Source organism: Pseudorca crassidens, chromosome 9 (assembly GCF_039906515.1).
Source record: "Pseudorca crassidens isolate mPseCra1 chromosome 9, mPseCra1.hap1, whole genome shotgun sequence".
NCBI classification, from domain to species: Eukaryota; Metazoa; Chordata; class Mammalia; order Artiodactyla; family Delphinidae; genus Pseudorca; species Pseudorca crassidens.
Window position 1 is genome coordinate 50,146,148 of NC_090304.1, and position 17,667 is coordinate 50,163,814.

Genomic DNA, 17,667 nt, shown 5'->3' on the forward strand with positions numbered 1-17,667 from the left:
GAGGTGGGGGGGTGCGGCGGCAGAGGATGGCCATCTTAAGTGGCCGCTGGGAGTCCAGGGCTGCTTCCCCGGGGAAGGGGGCATCGGAGCAGCCCAGGAGGTGGGGGTCTGAGTACGGCGGCCGGGGCTCTGGGGAGAGGTCGGGAGCCCGGGGGTTTGAGGGAACTTTCTTCTAGATGGGCAAGGAAAGGCCTGATCTCGGGCTGCTGAACCCCTCAAGGCCGGGGCCTGCGGGTATGGGGGATGGTGCCAGGGAACTTGGCCGAGAGGGGGGAAGGGCTCTGCCTGGGCTGAGAGGGGCTGCCAGGGACGGTGCATGGGGATTCGAGGACACTGGACCTCCTCTGGGGGTTTGTGGGGGATCCCCCACGCGGGACTGGGGCCCAGTGGAGTTTGGGGGTTCAGGTCTAAGTAGGGGCTGGATTTCACGGGAGTTGGGGGTGATGGGGAGAGAGACGGCAGGAGGTTGGTTCATCATGGGATCCTTCGGGGATTTTGGTAACTCGATCCTACGAGTCCGTAGGGGGGCCGAATGGAAAGGATTTGGGGGTGGAATCAGACGTTTATGGGAGTTGGGGGTCATATAATTGTGAGTATTGAAAGGAGGGGGAGGGGATCGGGAATCCCAAAGTGTCGGGGCGCAGGATGGGTTGACTTGGGCTTGGAGGCGGGCGTTAGGAGCTGGATCTTCTCCGGGTGGTGATGGCTGGGCAGGATCATTGTGGGGTTTGGGAGGCCGGCCTCCCCTGGGGTTTGGGGGGGTCCCGGCTCCTGCGGGAATGCAGAGGGCAGCTTCCCCGCGGGGAAGAGGGTGAGGGCAGGGGCGGGACGGGCCTTGGGCCGAGCGGTGGGGGTGGGGGCCGGCCGCCCGGCACTGCGCTCCGCTCCTGCCCCTCCCCCGCCGCCTCTGAACAAACTTTTCTTTCTCTTCAAGTTGAGGCCGGCGCTGCTGGCGGCGGCGGCTGCGCGGCAAACCGGGCGGCAAGCGCGGCGGAGCACGGAACCCCGATCCCCGGCTCGGTCCCGCCAGCGGATCATCAGGCTCGGTCCCCAGCCCCGGTACCCGGGCCCGGTCCCAGCGTCAGCGCCGAGCGTCCCAGGGCGGATGGCGCGGGGCGGTGGGCGCGGGCGGCGCTGAACCCTGCCCTGGCCATGGCCTCGGCGTGCGGGGCGCCGGGCCCAGGGGGCGCCGGGCCTGGGGCCGCTCTGGGCAGCCCGGCCCCCGCCTGGTACCACCGCGACCTGAGCCGCGCCGCCGCCGAGGAGCTGCTGGCCCGGGCAGGCCGCGATGGCAGCTTCCTGGTCCGAGACAGCGAGAGCGTGGCGGGAGCCTTCGCGCTCTGCGTCCTGTGAGTGGGGCTGAGGCTCCCGGCGGGCGGGGGCACGGCCCGGGCTTCGTTGAGTGCTGTGGGGAGGGCCCGGGACAGTGGGACGCCTGCGCCCGCCACAGTGGGGCCCTTGGCTCTCTGCTGGGCCTGAGGAAGGATGCCTGGAGCACTTCCTTCCTGCTGTGTGTCTGGGGGCACTTGCTGCGGCACTGAGGGCAGAGTATGCGGGGTCCTGCGGCCCAGGGTCGCTATAATTGGGGAAAGTGTAGCGAGTCTCTGGCAGACCCCCTCAGGCATCCTCCAGGCAGGGGTGAGGATGTGCATCCCACGGTTGTGTGCACTTCTGTTTATGTAGGGATTGGGTGTCTGAGTGGGAGTTGGGGCCAGAGGAACTAATGGGGTGTGTGGGGATGCCCAGCAGCTTCCTTAGGGGGCTTTCTGTTTCCCGGGACTGAGGCTGGGGCCTGCCTGGGTATGTATGACTGCGGCTGGGGACAGGGTGGTGTTGAGAAGGGGAGTGAGGCAGTATGGCTCCCTGTCATTATTTCATGAATCAGTGAGTGAGTGTGTGTGCCCTGGCTCTGGGATCCTGCTGCCCTAGCCCTGAGCTGTGGGTGCTGAGCGTGGGGCTAGGCTTGGCAGCTCTCTGAGTGGGCCTGGTTTTGTGCTTGTACTCATCTGCCGTGCATGGCAGTGGTGTTGGGTGAGTTTGCACTCTCAGTTTTGGAGTCTTCTTCCTGAGCTGCCCCCCTGAGCCCCAGAATCTGACATTGGGTGGGCTCCTGTAGGCCTCTGGAGTGGAGGTGGTGAGTGGGAAGTGGTGGGGCTGCTTTGTTTAGACCTAGTTATGTTCCTCCTCAGGCCCGTGAGCCCTCCCAAGTCCCTATCCCTGTGTCTCTTTCCCTTCTGTTCTCCTCACATCTTTAGGTGTACACTGGCCTAGGCCAGTGGTTCTCAATTGGGGTTGATTTTACCCCTCAGGGGACGTTTGGCAATGTCTGGAGACATTTTTGGTTGTCACAACTGGGATCGTACTACTGGCTCCTAGTGGGTAGAAGCCAGGGTTGCTGCTAAACATCCGACAATGCACAGTACTGTCCCTCACCACAAAGAATTATGTAGTCCAAAATGTCAGTGGTGCTGAGGGTTGAACAACCCTGGCCTAGGCAGTGGACCTGAAGAGGAAGGGGTCCCTCAAGTTTCAGCTTATGTCCCATATCTGAGGCCCAATAGGGGACTGAAGAGGAACAGCCTAGGCAGATGAATAACCTAGAGTCCTGCATGCCAACCCTCTCTGAGGCGTACCCCCTAATTAGGGAGGGGAGGGAGGCAGGTGCTAGATCAGCTGTTGAGTGGGAGGGGGACAGCTGGGCCTGTGTCTGGATGGGAACATTATTGTCCCAGGAGGGAAAAGTCCTGGCTCCATTGCCGGGGAGGGGACGGGTGGGGTGAGGGGCTGTCTGTGTGTGAGGACTTCAGCTTTACCGGCTGACTCTGGTTACTCCCTGCATCTCAGGAACCTGGGAGTGGGTGATCAGAAACATACTTGCTTACCTGTATATGCCACCCATGCATACAGGGGAAACATTCAGGACACAGCCCTGCCCCAGCAGGCGCAGTCAATCCAACCAGCAGGCCCGGATACAGGTCCTGGCCTCCGTCCTGACTTTAAATGCCAGCTCTGCCTTTTACTTACCTTTTACTTGCTCTGTGACCTTAGGCAAATCACTTTTCTACCTTGCGCCTGTTTCCTCTTCTGGAGAAGAGGGATAATAATAATATCTGCCTTAAAACGTGAGGATTAAATGAGATCACGTCTGTAGGACGTTGAGTACCTGACTTGTCACAGAGACAGGACTCAGTTAATGGGATGCTATTACTCTTACAAACACAGACCCACAGTCCAAAAACCAACACACCCAGTCACACACAGATAGCCACACAGTTTGTGCCCAGTGGTCAGGAGAGCCCCTGGACGGGGCTTACCTGAGGGGAGAGGATGGCCCTGTGGCTAGGGTGTAGAGTCTCCTCAAATAGGCATTTGGTCCTCTCTAGTAATACCCACCTCCAACACACACGGCCTAGGTGACCCCCTTTGCAAGCCTGCCCTGAGGTGCGGCTGCAGAGGGATCCTCCACCCCCACTGAGTGCAGCCTGTACCATCCAGGCCAGGCTCAGCTGTCACCTGCTCAGCTGTTGCTACCATCTGTCAGCACCCCTCTTGCCCCTCCTTAGCTTGGGGCTCCTAGAGGCCCACCTCTCCCATAGAGGGCCCCCATGGGTCATCCCAATTTCCTGGTGTCTGGGGAAGGGGGGAGAAAGCCCTAGAATGATATCCTCACCCCCCCCCCCCCAGCAAAACTACTCCAGACACACCTGACTGCAGCAGAGCCAGACACCAGTGTAAACACAGGCAGCAGGCACACGTGTGATAGCACGTCACCCATGCATGCAGACGGGTTACCCAGGCCTCTGAGGACTCTTACTCTGGCGGGGGGCCCAGACTGGTACCAAAGCCCAGAGGGTCTGTTTAGACAGCTGTGGAGGCCACAAAAGAGCTGCCTGATGCTTCCGGGGCCCTACAGTGGGTGTGGAGTGTATGTAGGCCTGGGGTGGGGGTGGGTGGGTCTGGGCATTCCTGTTCTGCTTGGCACTAGCAGGATAGAGGGGACTGGCCCCATCATTAACCCTGTGCAGCCTGGGCAAACAGCTTTAAGGAAACCTAGACGAGGGGCCTGGGGGCTGAGCCCGCTGGTAGGAGGAAACGGGGTCTTGGGACTTAGACCCCAGCCTGGGGGTGACAGATTCTGATCCCCTGCTGTGCTGTCAGGTATCAGAAGCATGTGCACACATATCGAATTCTCCCTGATGGAGAAGATTTCCTGGCCGTACAGGTAGGAGCTTAGACCCTGACCCCTGACCTTGATTCCAGCCTAAGGTTTGGGACCAGCTGATTGACGCTTCTCCCACTCTTGCTGGCCTGCAGACCTCGCAGGGTGTGCCTGTGCGCCGCTTCCAGACCCTGGGGGAGCTCATTGGCCTGTACGCCCAGCCCAACCAGGGCCTGGTGTGTGCCCTGCTTCTGCCTGTGGAGCGGGAGCGAGAGCCAGACCTGCCGGATGACCGCGATGCCTCAGGTGCTGCCCGGGGTGCGATGTACGAATGCCTTCCCTGCGCCCATCCCCGGCCATTACCTGCGACTTCCCAACCCATCTTCTCAGCCTGACTCCCCTGAAGCCCGCTGCCACTCTCCGTGGTGCCTGGGCCCTTTACCCCTTTCCACGCAAGTCTCTGACAGCCATCGTGTCCCCCGTACTTCACTGAGGGCAGGGGGCTCACACCGCTGCCCACTGGCCCCTGTCCACAGATGGGGAGGATGAGAAGCCCCCACTGCCCCCGCGCTCTGGCTCTACCAGCATTTCTGCCCCCCTCGGGCCCAGCAGCCCCCTGCCAGCCCCTGAGACCCCCACGACTCCGGCTGCTGAGAGGTGAGACCCCAACCCCCTCCTGAGCAGGAAGTCCCTTTCTTCTCTGAGAACTGTGTCCTCACCGAAGGTGGGAAGACCTTTAAGCCCCCAGCCCTCCCCAGGGACCCCCGCCCTGTCTCAGCCCCAGAGGCAGACACCCTGGCCTGTTGTACTATGACTGCCACCTGTACCGTCTCCTCTAGGAATGGGGTGGGGTTGCTGGGACAGGGTCAGCGGGGCCTCCACTGACTTCTTAACCCCTCCTGAAGTGCTCCCAATGGGCTGAGCACTGTCTCGCACGAGTACCTGAAGGGTAGCTACGGGCTGGATCTGGAGGCTGTGCGGGGTGGAGCCAGCAACCTGCCGCACCTCACCCGCACCCTTGCCACCTCATGCCGGAGGCTGCACAGGTACCTGGGACATCCAGCTCCACGCGCTGCACCCTTACCTCTCACCTGTCCTCTCCTGCTGCCTTGCTACACAAATGCCCTGACCTTTGACCTCTGGCCCTGAACCAGGAACCAGCTATTGCCTCCTGACTTTTCCTCGCCTGAACCCTTGTATCCTCTCGGTGGCAGCTGAAGCTACACACTCAGCCCCTCTTCCCTATACTTGGGTCGGGGTGGGGAGTTCTGACCTGATGTTTCCCATAGTGAGGTGGACAAGGTCCTGTCGGGCCTGGAGATCCTGTCCAAGGTGTTTGACCAGCAGAGCTCGCCCATGGTGACCCGCCTTTTGCAGCAGCAGGTGGGATTGTGGAGAGACCTCTGGGGAGTGGGTTCATGTTCTGGCGCTGAGTGGGGTGCCTCCTGCTTGGTGGCCTCACGGACGAGCCTCATTCTTTCTCCCCGCAGAACCCACCACAGACTGGGGAGCAGGAGCTAGAGAGCCTGGTGCTAAAGCTGTCAGTGCTAAAGGACTTCCTGTCAGGCATCCAGAAGAAGGTGCCCCGACCCCTGACCTCTGATCCCTGACCCACTCACCGGTCCCTGGCCACTTGCGTTGCTCTAACTGATCTGAACCCTGAATCTGTAGTTTAGCACTGAGACCCACATCAGCTGTGTCCCTCCCCGCCCCAGCCCTCAGCAAGGCTCCTAACCTTGCCCTGTCCTTGCCCCCTCCAGGCCCTGAAGGCCCTACAGGACATGAGTTCCACAGCACCCCCGACCCCGCTGCAGCCATCCACACGTAAGGCCAAGACCATCCCTGTGCAGGCCTTTGAGGTACATGGTGGGGGGCGGGGGGGAACCTCACAGGGCAAAGAGTGGGTGGAGGTGAAGGGGGTGCTGCCTGCCCCCAGGTCTTTTCAGCAGCCCCTCTACCTCCTGGCCTGTAGGTGAAGCTGGATGTGACCCTGGGTGACCTGACCAAGATTGGGAAGTCACAGAAGTTCACGCTGAGTGTGGACGTGGAGGGTGGGCGGCTGGTGCTACTGCGGAGACAGCGGGACTCACAGGAGGACTGGACGACCTTCACGCATGACCGCAGTGAGCCAGGGCCCACCCTGGGATGGGGGGTGGGGTGGGCCCCTGGGCCTTAGGGCACAGGCTGGTGTGACCCATCCTCCATCCCCTAGTCCGCCAGCTCATTAAGTCCCAGCGGGTCCAGAACAAGTTGGGCGTCGTGTTTGAGAAAGAGAAGGACCGGACACAGCGCAAGGACTTCATCTTTGTCAGCGCCCGGGTGAGCAGCGGGTGGGCCAGGCCACTGGGGGCTGCAGGAGTCCCTGCTGGATGGGAAGAGAGGGAACACGTGATGTAGGCATGCCATCCCTCGTGGTGGGGGCAGTTCTGACGGAGCAGAGAGTGTGTATACTGAGAGTGGGCAGCCTGAGGGTGGATTCAAATATTCATTCAGTGAACGTTTACTGAGCACCTGTTGTATGCTTGAGGAGTGGGTGTATGGTGGTGAGCCAGAGAGGTATGTCCGTCTCCTCCTGGACCTGCCACCTAGCAGGGTGTCCCCGTGGAAGGGGGTTTCCTGGCCACCCACCTGCCCCTGACTGGCTGCTGTCCCCCCAGAAGCGGGAGGCCTTCTGCCAGCTGCTGCAGCTCATGAAGAATAAGCACTCCAAGCAGGACGAGCCCGACATGATCTCCGTCTTCATAGGCACCTGGAACATGGGTCAGGCCCGTGCAGGGGCTGGGGTGGGAGAGAGGAAGGGCCCCATGCAGGGGCCTGACCACCTGCATCCACTCCCCCTCCAGGAAGTGTGCCGCCTCCAAAAAATGTGACATCTTGGTTCACATCGAAGGGTCTGGGGAAGACCCTGGATGAGGTCACGGTGACCATACCCCATGACATCTATGTTTTTGGGACCCAGGAGAACTCGGTGGGCGACCGCGAGTGGCTGGACCTGCTCCGCGGGAGCCTCAAGGAGCTCACAGATCTGGATTACCGCCCGGTGAGGGTCATCCTCTTGTCCAGCCCGCCTCCTCACACACTGCCCCCAACTATCCTGCTTGACCTCATGCACGACCCTGGAGAGCGCTCCCTCTGGTCCCTGGGCATATCCTTTAGGAAGTTTAACTGGAGTCCTTTATGCTATGGGAAGGGCTCTTTCTCTCTGGTCCCTCAGGAAAAAGGGGTGGCAGCCCTTCCTATTTTGTGACTTCCAGAACAGTCTGTAGTATGGGCTGGGCGGGGTGGGGGAGATGTGGACAGTGGCCCAGCTCAGGGCAGGGGTGACCCCGCACCCCTTCCCCAGATTGCCATGCAGTCACTGTGGAACATCAAGGTGGCTGTGCTGGTCAAGCCAGAGCATGAGAACCGCATCAGCCATGTCAGTACATCCAGCGTGAAGACTGGCATCGCCAATACCCTGGGTGAGTAGGGAGGGTGGGGTCTCTCTGTCCACGCTTCTTGCTTCCTCTCCAGCCCAGGGTCCAGGGTCTCCCCCTTTTGGGTAGTCTCAGCTTTCCCATCTATAGAACTCTTTGAACTTTGCAAAGCATGTTTGTATTCTAAATCTCTTCCAGCCCCACCAGGAAGGCAGGGCCAGGATAATTACCTCCATTTCTTAGATGATAAAACTCAGGCCCAGAGTGGTCAAGTGAGCTGTCCAAGGTCACACAGCTAGTACGTGGTAGAGCCCGGCACCTGGCATAGTGCCCAGGTCTCCCTGTTTGCCGTCCAGTGGTCCCTCAGGATAGATTCTGCTCAGAATCTGCAGGTTCTTGCAGCTTCACCATTGGGGTCCCCTGTGACCTCCAGGGGCTCTCTGTTCACACATGCCGACAGACCCAGGCCATCCAGATGGGGCTGCATGTGCCCCATGTGGACCCCCAGGAAGGCGTGGGTGTGTGTGCAGGGGCCTGCCTGCCTCATGGTATGTGGGGAAGTCGGGAGGATCTTCCCACTGCTGCTTAGACAGGCAGAGGGGAGTCGGGAGCCCACCGGGGGTGACTCAGGCCTTCTTCTGTTGCCCTGACAGGAAACAAGGGGGCCGTGGGTGTCTCCTTCATGTTCAATGGCACCTCGTTTGGCTTTGTGAATTGCCACCTCACCTCGGGAAATGAGAAGACTGCCCGGTGAGGGGGCACCTTCTCAACTGTCTCTTTAGCCTCATCCTCTCTTTGCCAAAGACCTATTCCCTCTCCCATATCCTAGTCTACAGTACATCCTACATCCCTGTCCCCAAGGCCCCCTTCTTCCTTACCTCAACTCAGGACCCCTCTGTCTCTCCCTGACTTTGACCTTGTCCCCAGTTCCTTCCTCTGTTCCCAGGGACCCTGATCCCTGGCCCATCCCTGACCCCAGCCAGAGATGTCTTACCTTCATGCCTGTCCCTGACACCTGACCCTGGAGGCCTCCCCCCACCCCCCACTGTAGACGGAACCAGAACTACCTGGACATCCTGCGGCTGCTCTCGCTGGGTGACCGGCAGCTCAGTGCCTTTGACATCTCTCTGCGTTTCACTCACCTCTTCTGGTTCGGGGACCTCAACTACCGCCTTGACATGGATATACAGGTGTGAGCAGGGCCCAGCAGGTGGCTGGTAGGGAGGCTGGGCTGGGGCCAGGTGGGCTCTCACCTCTGGCTTTGGCTCGAGGGGGAAAGTCTCCAGCCTTTGTGTCCCCACCCCAGGAGATCCTGAACTACATCAGCAGGAAGGAGTTTGAGCCCCTGCTCAGGGTGGACCAGCTCAACCTGGAGCGGGAAAAGCACAAGGTTTTCCTTCGATTCAGTGAGTGTGGGCCCGGCAGGGGGTCCCTGAGGGCCAGGATCCTTGTGGTATCCCTGGGTCTTCCGGGCCCTGACTCCTCCATCCCCCCCCTGCCTTCCCTAGGTGAGGAGGAGATCTCCTTCCCACCCACCTACCGCTATGAGCGGGGTTCCCGGGACACGTACGCCTGGCACAAGCAGAAGCCAACTGGGGTGAGTGAAGAGAAGGAGCTGGGCCTGGGGAGACCCCCCAGGGCTGCAGTGAATCAAGAGTGTGTGTGGGGTCAAGGGTCCAGGCCTCTGCACTTACCGCTCCAGCTTCCGTGGCCCCTTTTGGGGCCTCTGGGGTGCTCCTGCATGTTGTGAGGATCCAAGGAAGGAGGTGGGCGCTGGGGCCACTGTGGTGGGGCCCCAGCTGACCTCTGACCATGCTGCCATCCCCTGCCCCAGGTCCGGACCAACGTGCCTTCATGGTGTGACCGGATTCTCTGGAAGTCCTATCCCGAGACCCACATCATCTGCAATTCCTATGGTCAGAGCCTCCCAGACAGGGTGATGGGTGGTCCTGGGTGGTCACTGACCCAACTCTGCCTCAGCTTTGGGAAGTGCCAGCAGAGAATAAGGAGCTTTCCCCTCAGCCCTCATTCCTACTCCCCTCCCCAGGCTGCACAGATGACATCGTCACCAGCGACCACTCCCCCGTGTTTGGGACATTTGAGGTTGGAGTTACCTCTCAGTTCATCTCCAAGAAAGGTGGCTATTCTGGATGTGCTTGTGGGTGTGGCGTCCATCTGGGTGGCTGCAGGTGCTGGCCTGGGGATGTGCATAGGTTTGAATACATCTAAATGTGTGTGTGTGTGTGTGGGGGGGGGTGTTTGGGTGTTTACATGTACATGTAGGAATGTTTCTGAATATGTGATGTGTGAGGGTGTCTGTGTTGCCTGGGTCATCACAGGAGGTACATGCCCAAGAGCGTGAACGTAAACATGTACGTGTGTCTATCTGCCTGGGGCCACTTGAGTACCCGAGTGTGCCTGGTGGTGTGGTGGGTTGTCAGCAGGCATATCCTGCAGGCATTCTGGTCCCTGGTCCTCTCTCAGTCTCTCATCTTGGGTTGTCTGTTTGTCCCAGTCCCAGGTCTGGGCTTTGGGGTCTCGCTACTGGTTGCTTGGGATGGAGGAGGCCCCTCCTGGCCTTCCCTCCTGCTCTGCCAGGGCTGCTGATTCCCTGTCCCAGCACTCAGTCTCTCTATCCCATTCCTTCTGCCACCCTCTCAGCCCTCCTGTCTATATTCCTCCCTTTGCCCCTCAGGGCTCTCAAAGACCTCAGACCAGGCCTACATCGAGTTTGAGAGCATCGAGGCCATTGTGAAGACGGCCAGCCGCACCAAGTTCTTCATTGAGTTCTACTCCACCTGCCTGGAGGGTCAGAGGCGGGGCCCAGGGCTGGGTGTGGGCCACAGGGTATGGGAGGCCCGAGGTGCCCAGAGTGGTCAGCCCTCTAGTTAGAGAGAAGGGAAGCTGAGAGGTGGCGCTCAGTTGGGTGTCCCCCACCCCCACCCAGAGTACAAGAAGAGCTTCGAAAATGATGCCCAGAGCAGTGACAACATCAACTTCCTCAAGGTGCAGTGGTCCTCACGCCAGCTGCCCACGGTGAGGCTTGTGGGTGAGGACACAGAGAGGGAGGTGCAGCAGAGCGCCACCTGGAGCCTGCCTGGGAGGGCGGGCAGAGCCGGCAGCACAGGCTTGTGTGTGGGGTGGGCGTGAGTGAGGATGAGGGCACGTGCTCTGTTTGGGGGAGTGGGGGGAGCCAAGTTGCAGCTGGTTCATTCATTCATTCAATGAATAGCTCTTGAGCCTTTGCTAAACATCAGGTCCTGTGTTGGTCATTGCTGATGCAGAAAATTAATTAATTACAGGGCTGTTAAGTGCTCTGAGAGGCCCATGCAGGATTGTGTCTTCTACCTTATGGATTAGGATCTTTCCTAAGAGTGGATGGGAGTGAGCATGGACGAGCTTGAGGGTGGGGTGAGTGGCGGTGTGGCAGGAGGGGGTGGGTGGGCCTTTGTTCCTCACTGGGCCTCTCTGTGCCCCAGCTCAAGCCCATTCTGGCTGACATCGAGTACCTGCAGGACCAGCACCTCCTGCTCACAGTCAAGTCCATGGACGGCTACGAATCCTATGGTGAGGGTCGAGGGGGGCCAAGGGGCACAGAAAGCCGGGCAGGGCCCTAGAAAGGCTTGGCAGTCTGCTGGTCTGCTCCATCTGCCCTTCAGGGGAGTGCGTGGTGGCGCTCAAGTCCATGATTGGCAGCACGGCCCAGCAGTTCCTGACCTTCCTGTCCCACCGCGGCGAAGAGACAGGCAACATCCGTGGCTCCATGAAGGTGCGGGTGCCCACAGAGCGCCTGGGCACCCGTGAGCGACTCTATGGTGGGGGCCCCATTGGGAGGGGTGTGGGGCATAAGACGGGGTGGTGTGGGCGGGTCTAGGAGGGGAGGACCAGGGCTGCAGGGAGGGCATGTTGGAATCCCTGGAACATTTGGCAGTTCTGCAGCCAGGTCTGGGGGTGGGCCTGCCCTAAGGAGTAGCTGGGAAGGGGCTAGCAGCCCACTGGGGTGTCTGTGGGATGCAGGACCCCAAGTCTCCTTTGAGTCTCCTTTCCCTTCCTCCCCCAGAGTGGATCAGCATTGATAAGGATGAGGCAGGAGCAAAGAGCAAAGCCCCCTCTGTGTCCCGAGGCAGCCAGGAGCCCAGGTGAGCTGGGGCTGTGTGGTGTGCTACGTGAGGGGTGCCCGGTCAGCCCCTACTTCACCTCTCCTCCCCTGTGCACCCCTGGCAGGTCAGGGAGCCGCAAGCCAGCCTCCGGAGAGGCCTCCTGTCCACTCTCCAAGTTATTTGAAGAACCAGAGAAACCACCACCAACTGGGAGGCCCCCAGCCCCACCTCGAGCTGCTCCCCGGGAGGAGCCCTTGACCCCCAGGTGAGAGAAGGAAACTGTCACCCCCTGACTTTATCCATCGCTGTGCGTGGCTCTCAGGGCCAGCTTGGGGATCACCTGCTGCTTGGCTGCTCTGCTGCCGCATGGCCGGAGGTGCCAGGGCCCTACGCTCGTGGCCACTGGCCAGCCAGGCCTCCTGAAGGTGTGGCTCTCTGGTCAAAGGGAGCACAGTCAGCCTTTCCTCTCAATCCTGCCTTAAAAAATAGAATTAGAAATTGTTTCTGCAACAGCTCCCTCTGTGTAAACACTTAACTTGAGCCTTCTGTTTGGGGATAGGCCTTCATCTCAGCACGGATTTCCCTAGGGGTGTTCTATGGACCACTGTCCTACAAGATGCCCCCGCTGGTAACTGGTTTGTTGTCAAATAAGTTTGGGAAATGGTTGTTGCTAGATTCTTTTCTTAGATATTCCCAGTGCACAATAGTATCAGCAAAAGCTCTGAGCATGTGGACAGGAAGGAAATCCTTTTTCAACTCTGTTGAATATAGTTTCCCAAACTTAATGGGCCAGGAAACTTTTCCATGCAATAACTATTAATATCCTGGGGCACTACAGTTGACCCTTGAACATGGCAGGGGTTAGGGGTGTATAACTTAGAGTCATCCCTCTGTATCCCCAGTTCTTCCATATCTGCAGTTCCACATCCACGGGTTCAACCATTGTGGCTTGTAGATCATGTAGTGTTGCAGTACTGAAAAAAATCTGCATGTGAGTGGACCCGTGCAGTTCAAGCCCGTGTTGTTCAATGGTCAACTGTAGTATTCTGTGGATCATACTTTGGGAAAGTGAGGCTTGCTTTTTAATTATATCCAATTGTTACTTGAACGTAAATAAAAACTGCTGGTGTGTTTTCAGTCATCTTCAGCTGTTATCAGTCACCTTGGTTTTATCTCTAGGCTTGAGTAAAACTAACCTGAATCCCTGAGTAAGATTCCCCAGTAGATCGGCCTCAGATGCCTCCAGAGGCTTTCCGAATCTGGCTGGTCATTCTCATTGAAGGCTTTTATTGTCCTTCCTTCTGGCCTCTGTTTTCACCCATTTACGCTCAGCTTTCACCGTTACAAAATCAAAAGATTGCAGAATCTTAGCGAGTAAGGCAAGGAAGTTTAGGGGTTATCCATTCAACTCCCCTGTCTCCCCAGTTTTAGAGATGAGGACCCCAAGGGACAGAGAGGGAAAGTGATGTGCTCAAGGTCACGTGCAAGTCTAGGACCGGGGCTTACGTCTCCTGACTCGCAGTCCAGTTCTCCTTCCACTGCACCCACCCACCGCCTTCCCTTTGGGTTGCTGGGTCCTGATTTAGTTATTCTGCTCCCAAACCCAGGTTGAAGCCAGAGGGCGCTCCAGAGCTGGAAGGGGTGGTGGCGCCCTCACCTAAGAACAGCTTCAATAACCCTGCTTACTACGTCCTTGAAGGGGTCCCACACCAGCTGCTGCCCCCGGAGCCACCCTCGCCTGCCAGGGCCCCTGTCCCACCTGCCACCAAGAACAAAGTGGCCATCACAGTGCCTGCTCCGCAGCTTGGGCGCCACCGGCCTCCCCGTGTGGGAGAGGGAAGCTCATCAGATGAAGAGTCTGGGGGCACACTGCCCCCTCCAGACTTTCCACCCCCACCTCTGCCGGATTCGGCCATCTTCCTGCCCCCCAGCCTGGATCCTTTGCCAGGGCCAGTGATCCGGGGCCGCAGTGCGGGTGAGGCCCGTGGCCCACCACCTCCCAAGGCCCATCCAAGACCCCCACTGCCCCCAGGCCCCTCACCCACCAGCACTTTCCTGGGGGAGGCAGCCAGTGGGGATGACCGCTCCTGCTCAGTGCTGCAGATGGCCAAGACATTGAGTGAGGTGGACTACGCTCCTGCTGGGCCTGGCCGCTCCGTGCTCCTGCCAGGACCCCTGGAGCTGCAGCCGCCCCGGGGACTGCCCTCGGACTATGGCCGGCCTCTCAGCTTCCCTCCACCTCGCATCCGAGAGAGCATTCAGGAGGACCTGGCAGAAGAGGTATGTGCACCAGGGGTGGCTGTCGGTGTGTGCTTGCCCATGGGTCGTGGTATACTTTTACTTCATTCAGCACTCAGTGGTGTTGCCTCTGCCCTGAGCTGGGCACTGGGGAAGGAGTTGGAGGTCATATGAATCAGCCCCGCTCCTGGCCTCTCTCCCCACCCCAGAGCAAACGGTAGAATGTTGCTGTGTGAGGCACCCTCAGTGCTCTCTCTGACGTGCCCTATTCCCTCAGGCTCCGTGCCCGCAGGTCGGGCGGTCTGGTGGGCTGGGCGAGGCAGGCATGGGAGCCTGGCTGCGGGCCATCGGCTTGGAGCGCTATGAGGAGGGCCTGGTGCACAATGGCTGGGACGACCTGGAGTTTCTCAGGTGGGGGCGGGGCTGGAGGTGGACGGGGGTGGGGCTGGCCTCGGGGGCGGAGCTACGGGCTCTCTGGACCACCTCGCCCTTCTCCCAGCGTCTTTTACCCCTACAGCGACATCACCGAAGAAGATCTGGAGGAAGCTGGGGTGCAGGACCCGGCTCACAAGCGCCTCCTTCTGGACACCCTGCAGCTCAGCAAGTGATCGCGGTGGCACTGCGAAGCTAAGAACTGAGCGCCTCTACCTGCCCTTGAAGGCCCAGCCAGAGCTCCGGAGTTGAAAAAGTTACGAGCGGGCGGGGCAGTACTTCTCTGCCTATTTATTGGGGATCTGCGTTCCCTACTGCCCAATCATTTGGAATGCCCTAGTTAGGACATCCTGCCCCTCACCTTTTAGAGTCAGGGCCCAGGAGGTCAGTTGCCGTGGTTACCGAGGATCTTGGTTATTCTGGTGCTGTCCTCCCTTTCTGGACCCCTTCTCCAGCCCCAGGGAGGCCATGGGGTCCATATGGGTACGTCGTGGGCCCCCACTCTCACCGTTGTTCCTGCTGCCCTCCACCTGGCCTGAACCACAGGTGGAGGGGCTCGGCTAGGACCTCTCCCAACCCCCATTCTGGGGGGTGTCCGTCCGGAAATGAAGGAATAGCCCGAGAACTGGGCTAGGGTTTATTTAAGCTTTTCTGTATGGGCTTAGGGAGGGCGGGCACTTTAATGTTATGGGGGCCGGTTTAGGTGGGGGGGAATAATTTTGGCCATAAAGCGCCAGTTTGCTTAGATTTGTCTCCTGGTCTGTACCGCCCTGCCCTGGGGCTGTGTGGCAGCTCAGGGTTCCTCGCTGGTCACAAGGGGAACCGGTCTCTTGCAGGTAGCCTGCCCCATCGTGGGTACTCAGAAGGGTTGCCGGTGTGCTGTCTTCAATAAATTAAGTTTTATTTGGATTGAGCAAAACTCACCTCAATAAATTACAGGTTTTTCAAAGGAAAAGAGCAACAACAGCAACAACGACAAAAAAACAGGAACGAGGAAGCCCCTCCATCCCGTTGCCCTGGCAGCTCCTCCACTCATCTAACGGGCCTGCCCTCTGTGCCAGACCGGCTGGGGATGGGAGGGGATGCATGAGGGTGAAATTGGTGGTGGGACCCTTCAGGCCACTCGTTATCCCAATGACGACCAGCCTTTGCACGGGTGGGGTCAGTGTGGGTGGGCCCAAGGGCTGCAGCAGCAGACTGCTCTCCAAGCTGAGTGACCCAGCCAGCTACAGGGGCAGGGGAGGAAGCCAGGCTGTCCCCGTTTGAGGAGTCACCTTTGGGCACTGTGTTAGGGGCAGGTGTTGTTTGATTCCGGTTCTGAAGAAAACCAGGCTAGAAGGGGTTCTGGGCTCTCCTGGAGGGCATCCCAGTGAAAAGTACCCCCCTCCACTGAGTAGGGGTGGGTGAGGATGAGAGTGGCCCTGACTTGGTCTCCAAAGCTGGGGAGGGCACACATAGGTGTCAGACACGGTGGGGGGTGGGACAGATGGGGACATCAGGCAGGTGGCCAGGATGAGGAGGGACTCTGTCAGATCCTGGAGGGGCAGGGGCGTCTCAGGCGGCAGGCCCGGAGCCTCTAGAGGCCGGCAGCTAGAAGAGATTGGTCTTCAGGGAGGGGCCAGGCTTCCGGTGGAAGGAAGACAGAACCCCCGAGAAGGGCCCTGGCCCGGGTTCCGCCGGCTGCCAAGCCTTAAGCAGCTCCGCCGCGCCCGCGCCCGGTCCGCCGCCCCCACCGCCCGCCACGCCGGCCCACAACGGGCCCTTGAGCGGCTGTGGCCCCGGCCCGGCTCCAGGTCCGGACCCCAGGGCGGCGGGCAGCGGGCTGGGGCTCAGGCGCGGGCTGGCCAGGCCGGGCGCAGGCGGCGGCGGCGGCGGCAGCGACGCGGTGCTGTCGGGCGTGGGGCTGCACGTGGACTCCTTGGAGTCGTCGTCCTCAGACGAGCAGCGCGCCTCACCCTTTTTGGCGCCCGCCGCGCCCGCCGCACCCTTGGCGCTGGCCGCACGCTCCTGTTTGCGGAACTTGGCCCGCCGGTTCTGGAACCAGACCTGCGGGCACAGGGGCCGGTCAGCCCGGGGCCGGCGGGCGCGGTGAGACCTCCTTCCGGAGGGGGCTGGTCAGGATTATTACCAGCCTTCTGAGTCTTGACCCCCTCCACCACTCTGCTCGTTGCCCTCCTCGTCTCTCGCCTCCCTCCCCTCCTCGTCTCTCGCCTCCCTCCCCTCTTCCACTAGCCCCTTCCTCCAGGTCCTTAGGCTCTTCCCCTTGGGATCTGCTCACCCGCGGATCCCGCTGCCTCCCAGTGTTCTCTGTCTCCCGGAGGGAACTCCGCCTTCGCTCTCCTCATCACCCAAAGCCCTCGCCCCAGTTCTTTCCTACAAGGAGCTCCGGGAGTCCCCCCGGAGCGTCCCACGGCAGTGGAGAGAGGGTTAGGGCACTCGGGAAGCCTTTTGTGCAGGGTCTCCAGTAAAGGCATGCCAGCTGAACATCTGTACTCAGATTTGTAAGATCGACGAAAAGTCCGTCCCGACCCAGCTCCTGCGCCTACCCTGAACCCGGGCTTTCCAGACTCAGAAGTTTCACCGTTGCAGAGCCGAAGAGGGGACCTGGAGGCGCTGACTGGCTTTCCCCCACTGCTCGGCCTTGTTTGGCCCCGAGGCCACCTGGAGCTGACCCTCTATCCACTCGGCCTCCGTCCTGGCTTCCCAAGCATCACTCTGCGTGCCCAGCCCTACCCGGGAGACTGAGGAGAAATCGTGGGGCTGAACAGCTCAGTTCTTCCGAAGGCCTCAGGACCCGCCTGGCCCCACCGCCTCCCGGGGCTGCCGGTCCTCCCCTGCCCAATCACCTCCAGACTGCACCCTGGCCCCTGGTCCTAGTTCGCCGCCCCCGGGCTGTACCCGCCCGCTGCCCGAGTGAGGCCCCTCTGTCCTTCGGACCCCCCAGGTGTCAGGCACTAACTTCCCGGCCCCGCTCCGCGCGCACACACTTCCGCGCAAACACGCACCTGCACGCGAGCCTCGGTAAGGTCGATCTTGAGCGCCAGCTCCTCGCGCGTGTAAATGTCGGGGTAGTGAGTCTCGGCGAAGACGCGTTCCAGCTCCTTCAGCTGCGCGCTGGTAAACGTGGTGCGGATCCGCCGCTGCTTGCGCTTCTCGTGCAGGCCCGACGGCTCCGGGAAGAATTTGTAGGGCACTACGGGTGTGTGCAGGAGGGGGGAAATCAACAAGGGTGGGGATGTGAGGGGCCGATCCCGGCCCGCTGTGTTCTGCCCCTGAGGGATCGCTCACCATCCCCCGCCCCTGACCTGGCCCCTCGGCTTGG

At 60.2% G+C, this 17,667-nt stretch overlaps 2 protein-coding genes across 6 annotated transcripts in view; one reads left to right on the forward strand and one right to left on the reverse strand.

The window, feature by feature from the left end:
• INPPL1 (inositol polyphosphate phosphatase like 1) lies at window positions 1-15,254 on the forward strand. 4 transcript variants are annotated; one of them, XM_067750215.1, is made up of 29 exons: window positions 1-100; window positions 935-1,349; window positions 4,159-4,222; window positions 4,315-4,465; window positions 4,696-4,816; window positions 5,065-5,205; window positions 5,449-5,542; window positions 5,650-5,739; window positions 5,920-6,018; window positions 6,132-6,282; window positions 6,372-6,478; window positions 6,817-6,919; window positions 7,003-7,199; window positions 7,503-7,620; window positions 8,229-8,325; window positions 8,627-8,765; window positions 8,882-8,981; window positions 9,084-9,172; window positions 9,410-9,491; window positions 9,623-9,712; window positions 10,271-10,384; window positions 10,523-10,611; window positions 11,055-11,142; window positions 11,235-11,390; window positions 11,636-11,714; window positions 11,800-11,940; window positions 13,283-13,955; window positions 14,191-14,324; window positions 14,431-15,254. In XM_067750215.1, the coding sequence occupies exons 2-29, from the start codon at window positions 1,153-1,155 to the stop codon at window positions 14,519-14,521; spliced, it is 3,795 nt and encodes a 1,264-aa protein (XP_067606316.1). In that variant the 5' UTR covers window positions 1-100; window positions 935-1,152; the 3' UTR covers window positions 14,522-15,254. The 4 variants fall into 4 exon arrangements, with proteins under 4 accessions (XP_067606316.1, XP_067606314.1, XP_067606315.1 ...); XM_067750213.1 differs by lacking the exons at window positions 1-100; window positions 14,191-14,324; XM_067750214.1 differs by lacking the exons at window positions 1-100; window positions 5,065-5,205.
• PHOX2A (paired like homeobox 2A) overlaps window positions 15,230-17,667 on the reverse strand; it is a 14,117-nt gene continuing 11,679 nt past the window's right edge. For both annotated transcript variants that reach the window (XM_067750224.1, XM_067750225.1), the window contains 2 exons: window positions 17,351-17,538; window positions 15,230-16,391 (listed from right to left, as the gene is read on the reverse strand). In XM_067750224.1, the coding sequence (XP_067606325.1) occupies window positions 15,936-16,391; window positions 17,351-17,538 (644 nt within the window). In that variant the 3' untranslated portion in view covers window positions 15,230-15,935. The remainder of the gene's footprint in view (window positions 16,392-17,350; window positions 17,539-17,667) is intronic.

Coding starts and splice junctions, on each gene's coding strand:
- INPPL1 (XM_067750215.1), top strand. CDS start 1,153: ATGGCCTCGGCGTGCGGGGCGCCGGGCCCAGGGGGCGCCGGGCCTGGG. Junction 8,982..9,083: donor CAAGGTTTTCCTTCGATTCA/GTGAGTGTGGGC, acceptor TGCCTTCCCTAG/GTGAGGAGGAGATCTCCTTC. Junction 10,385..10,522: donor CTACTCCACCTGCCTGGAGG/GTCAGAGGCGGG, acceptor ACCCCCACCCAG/AGTACAAGAAGAGCTTCGAA.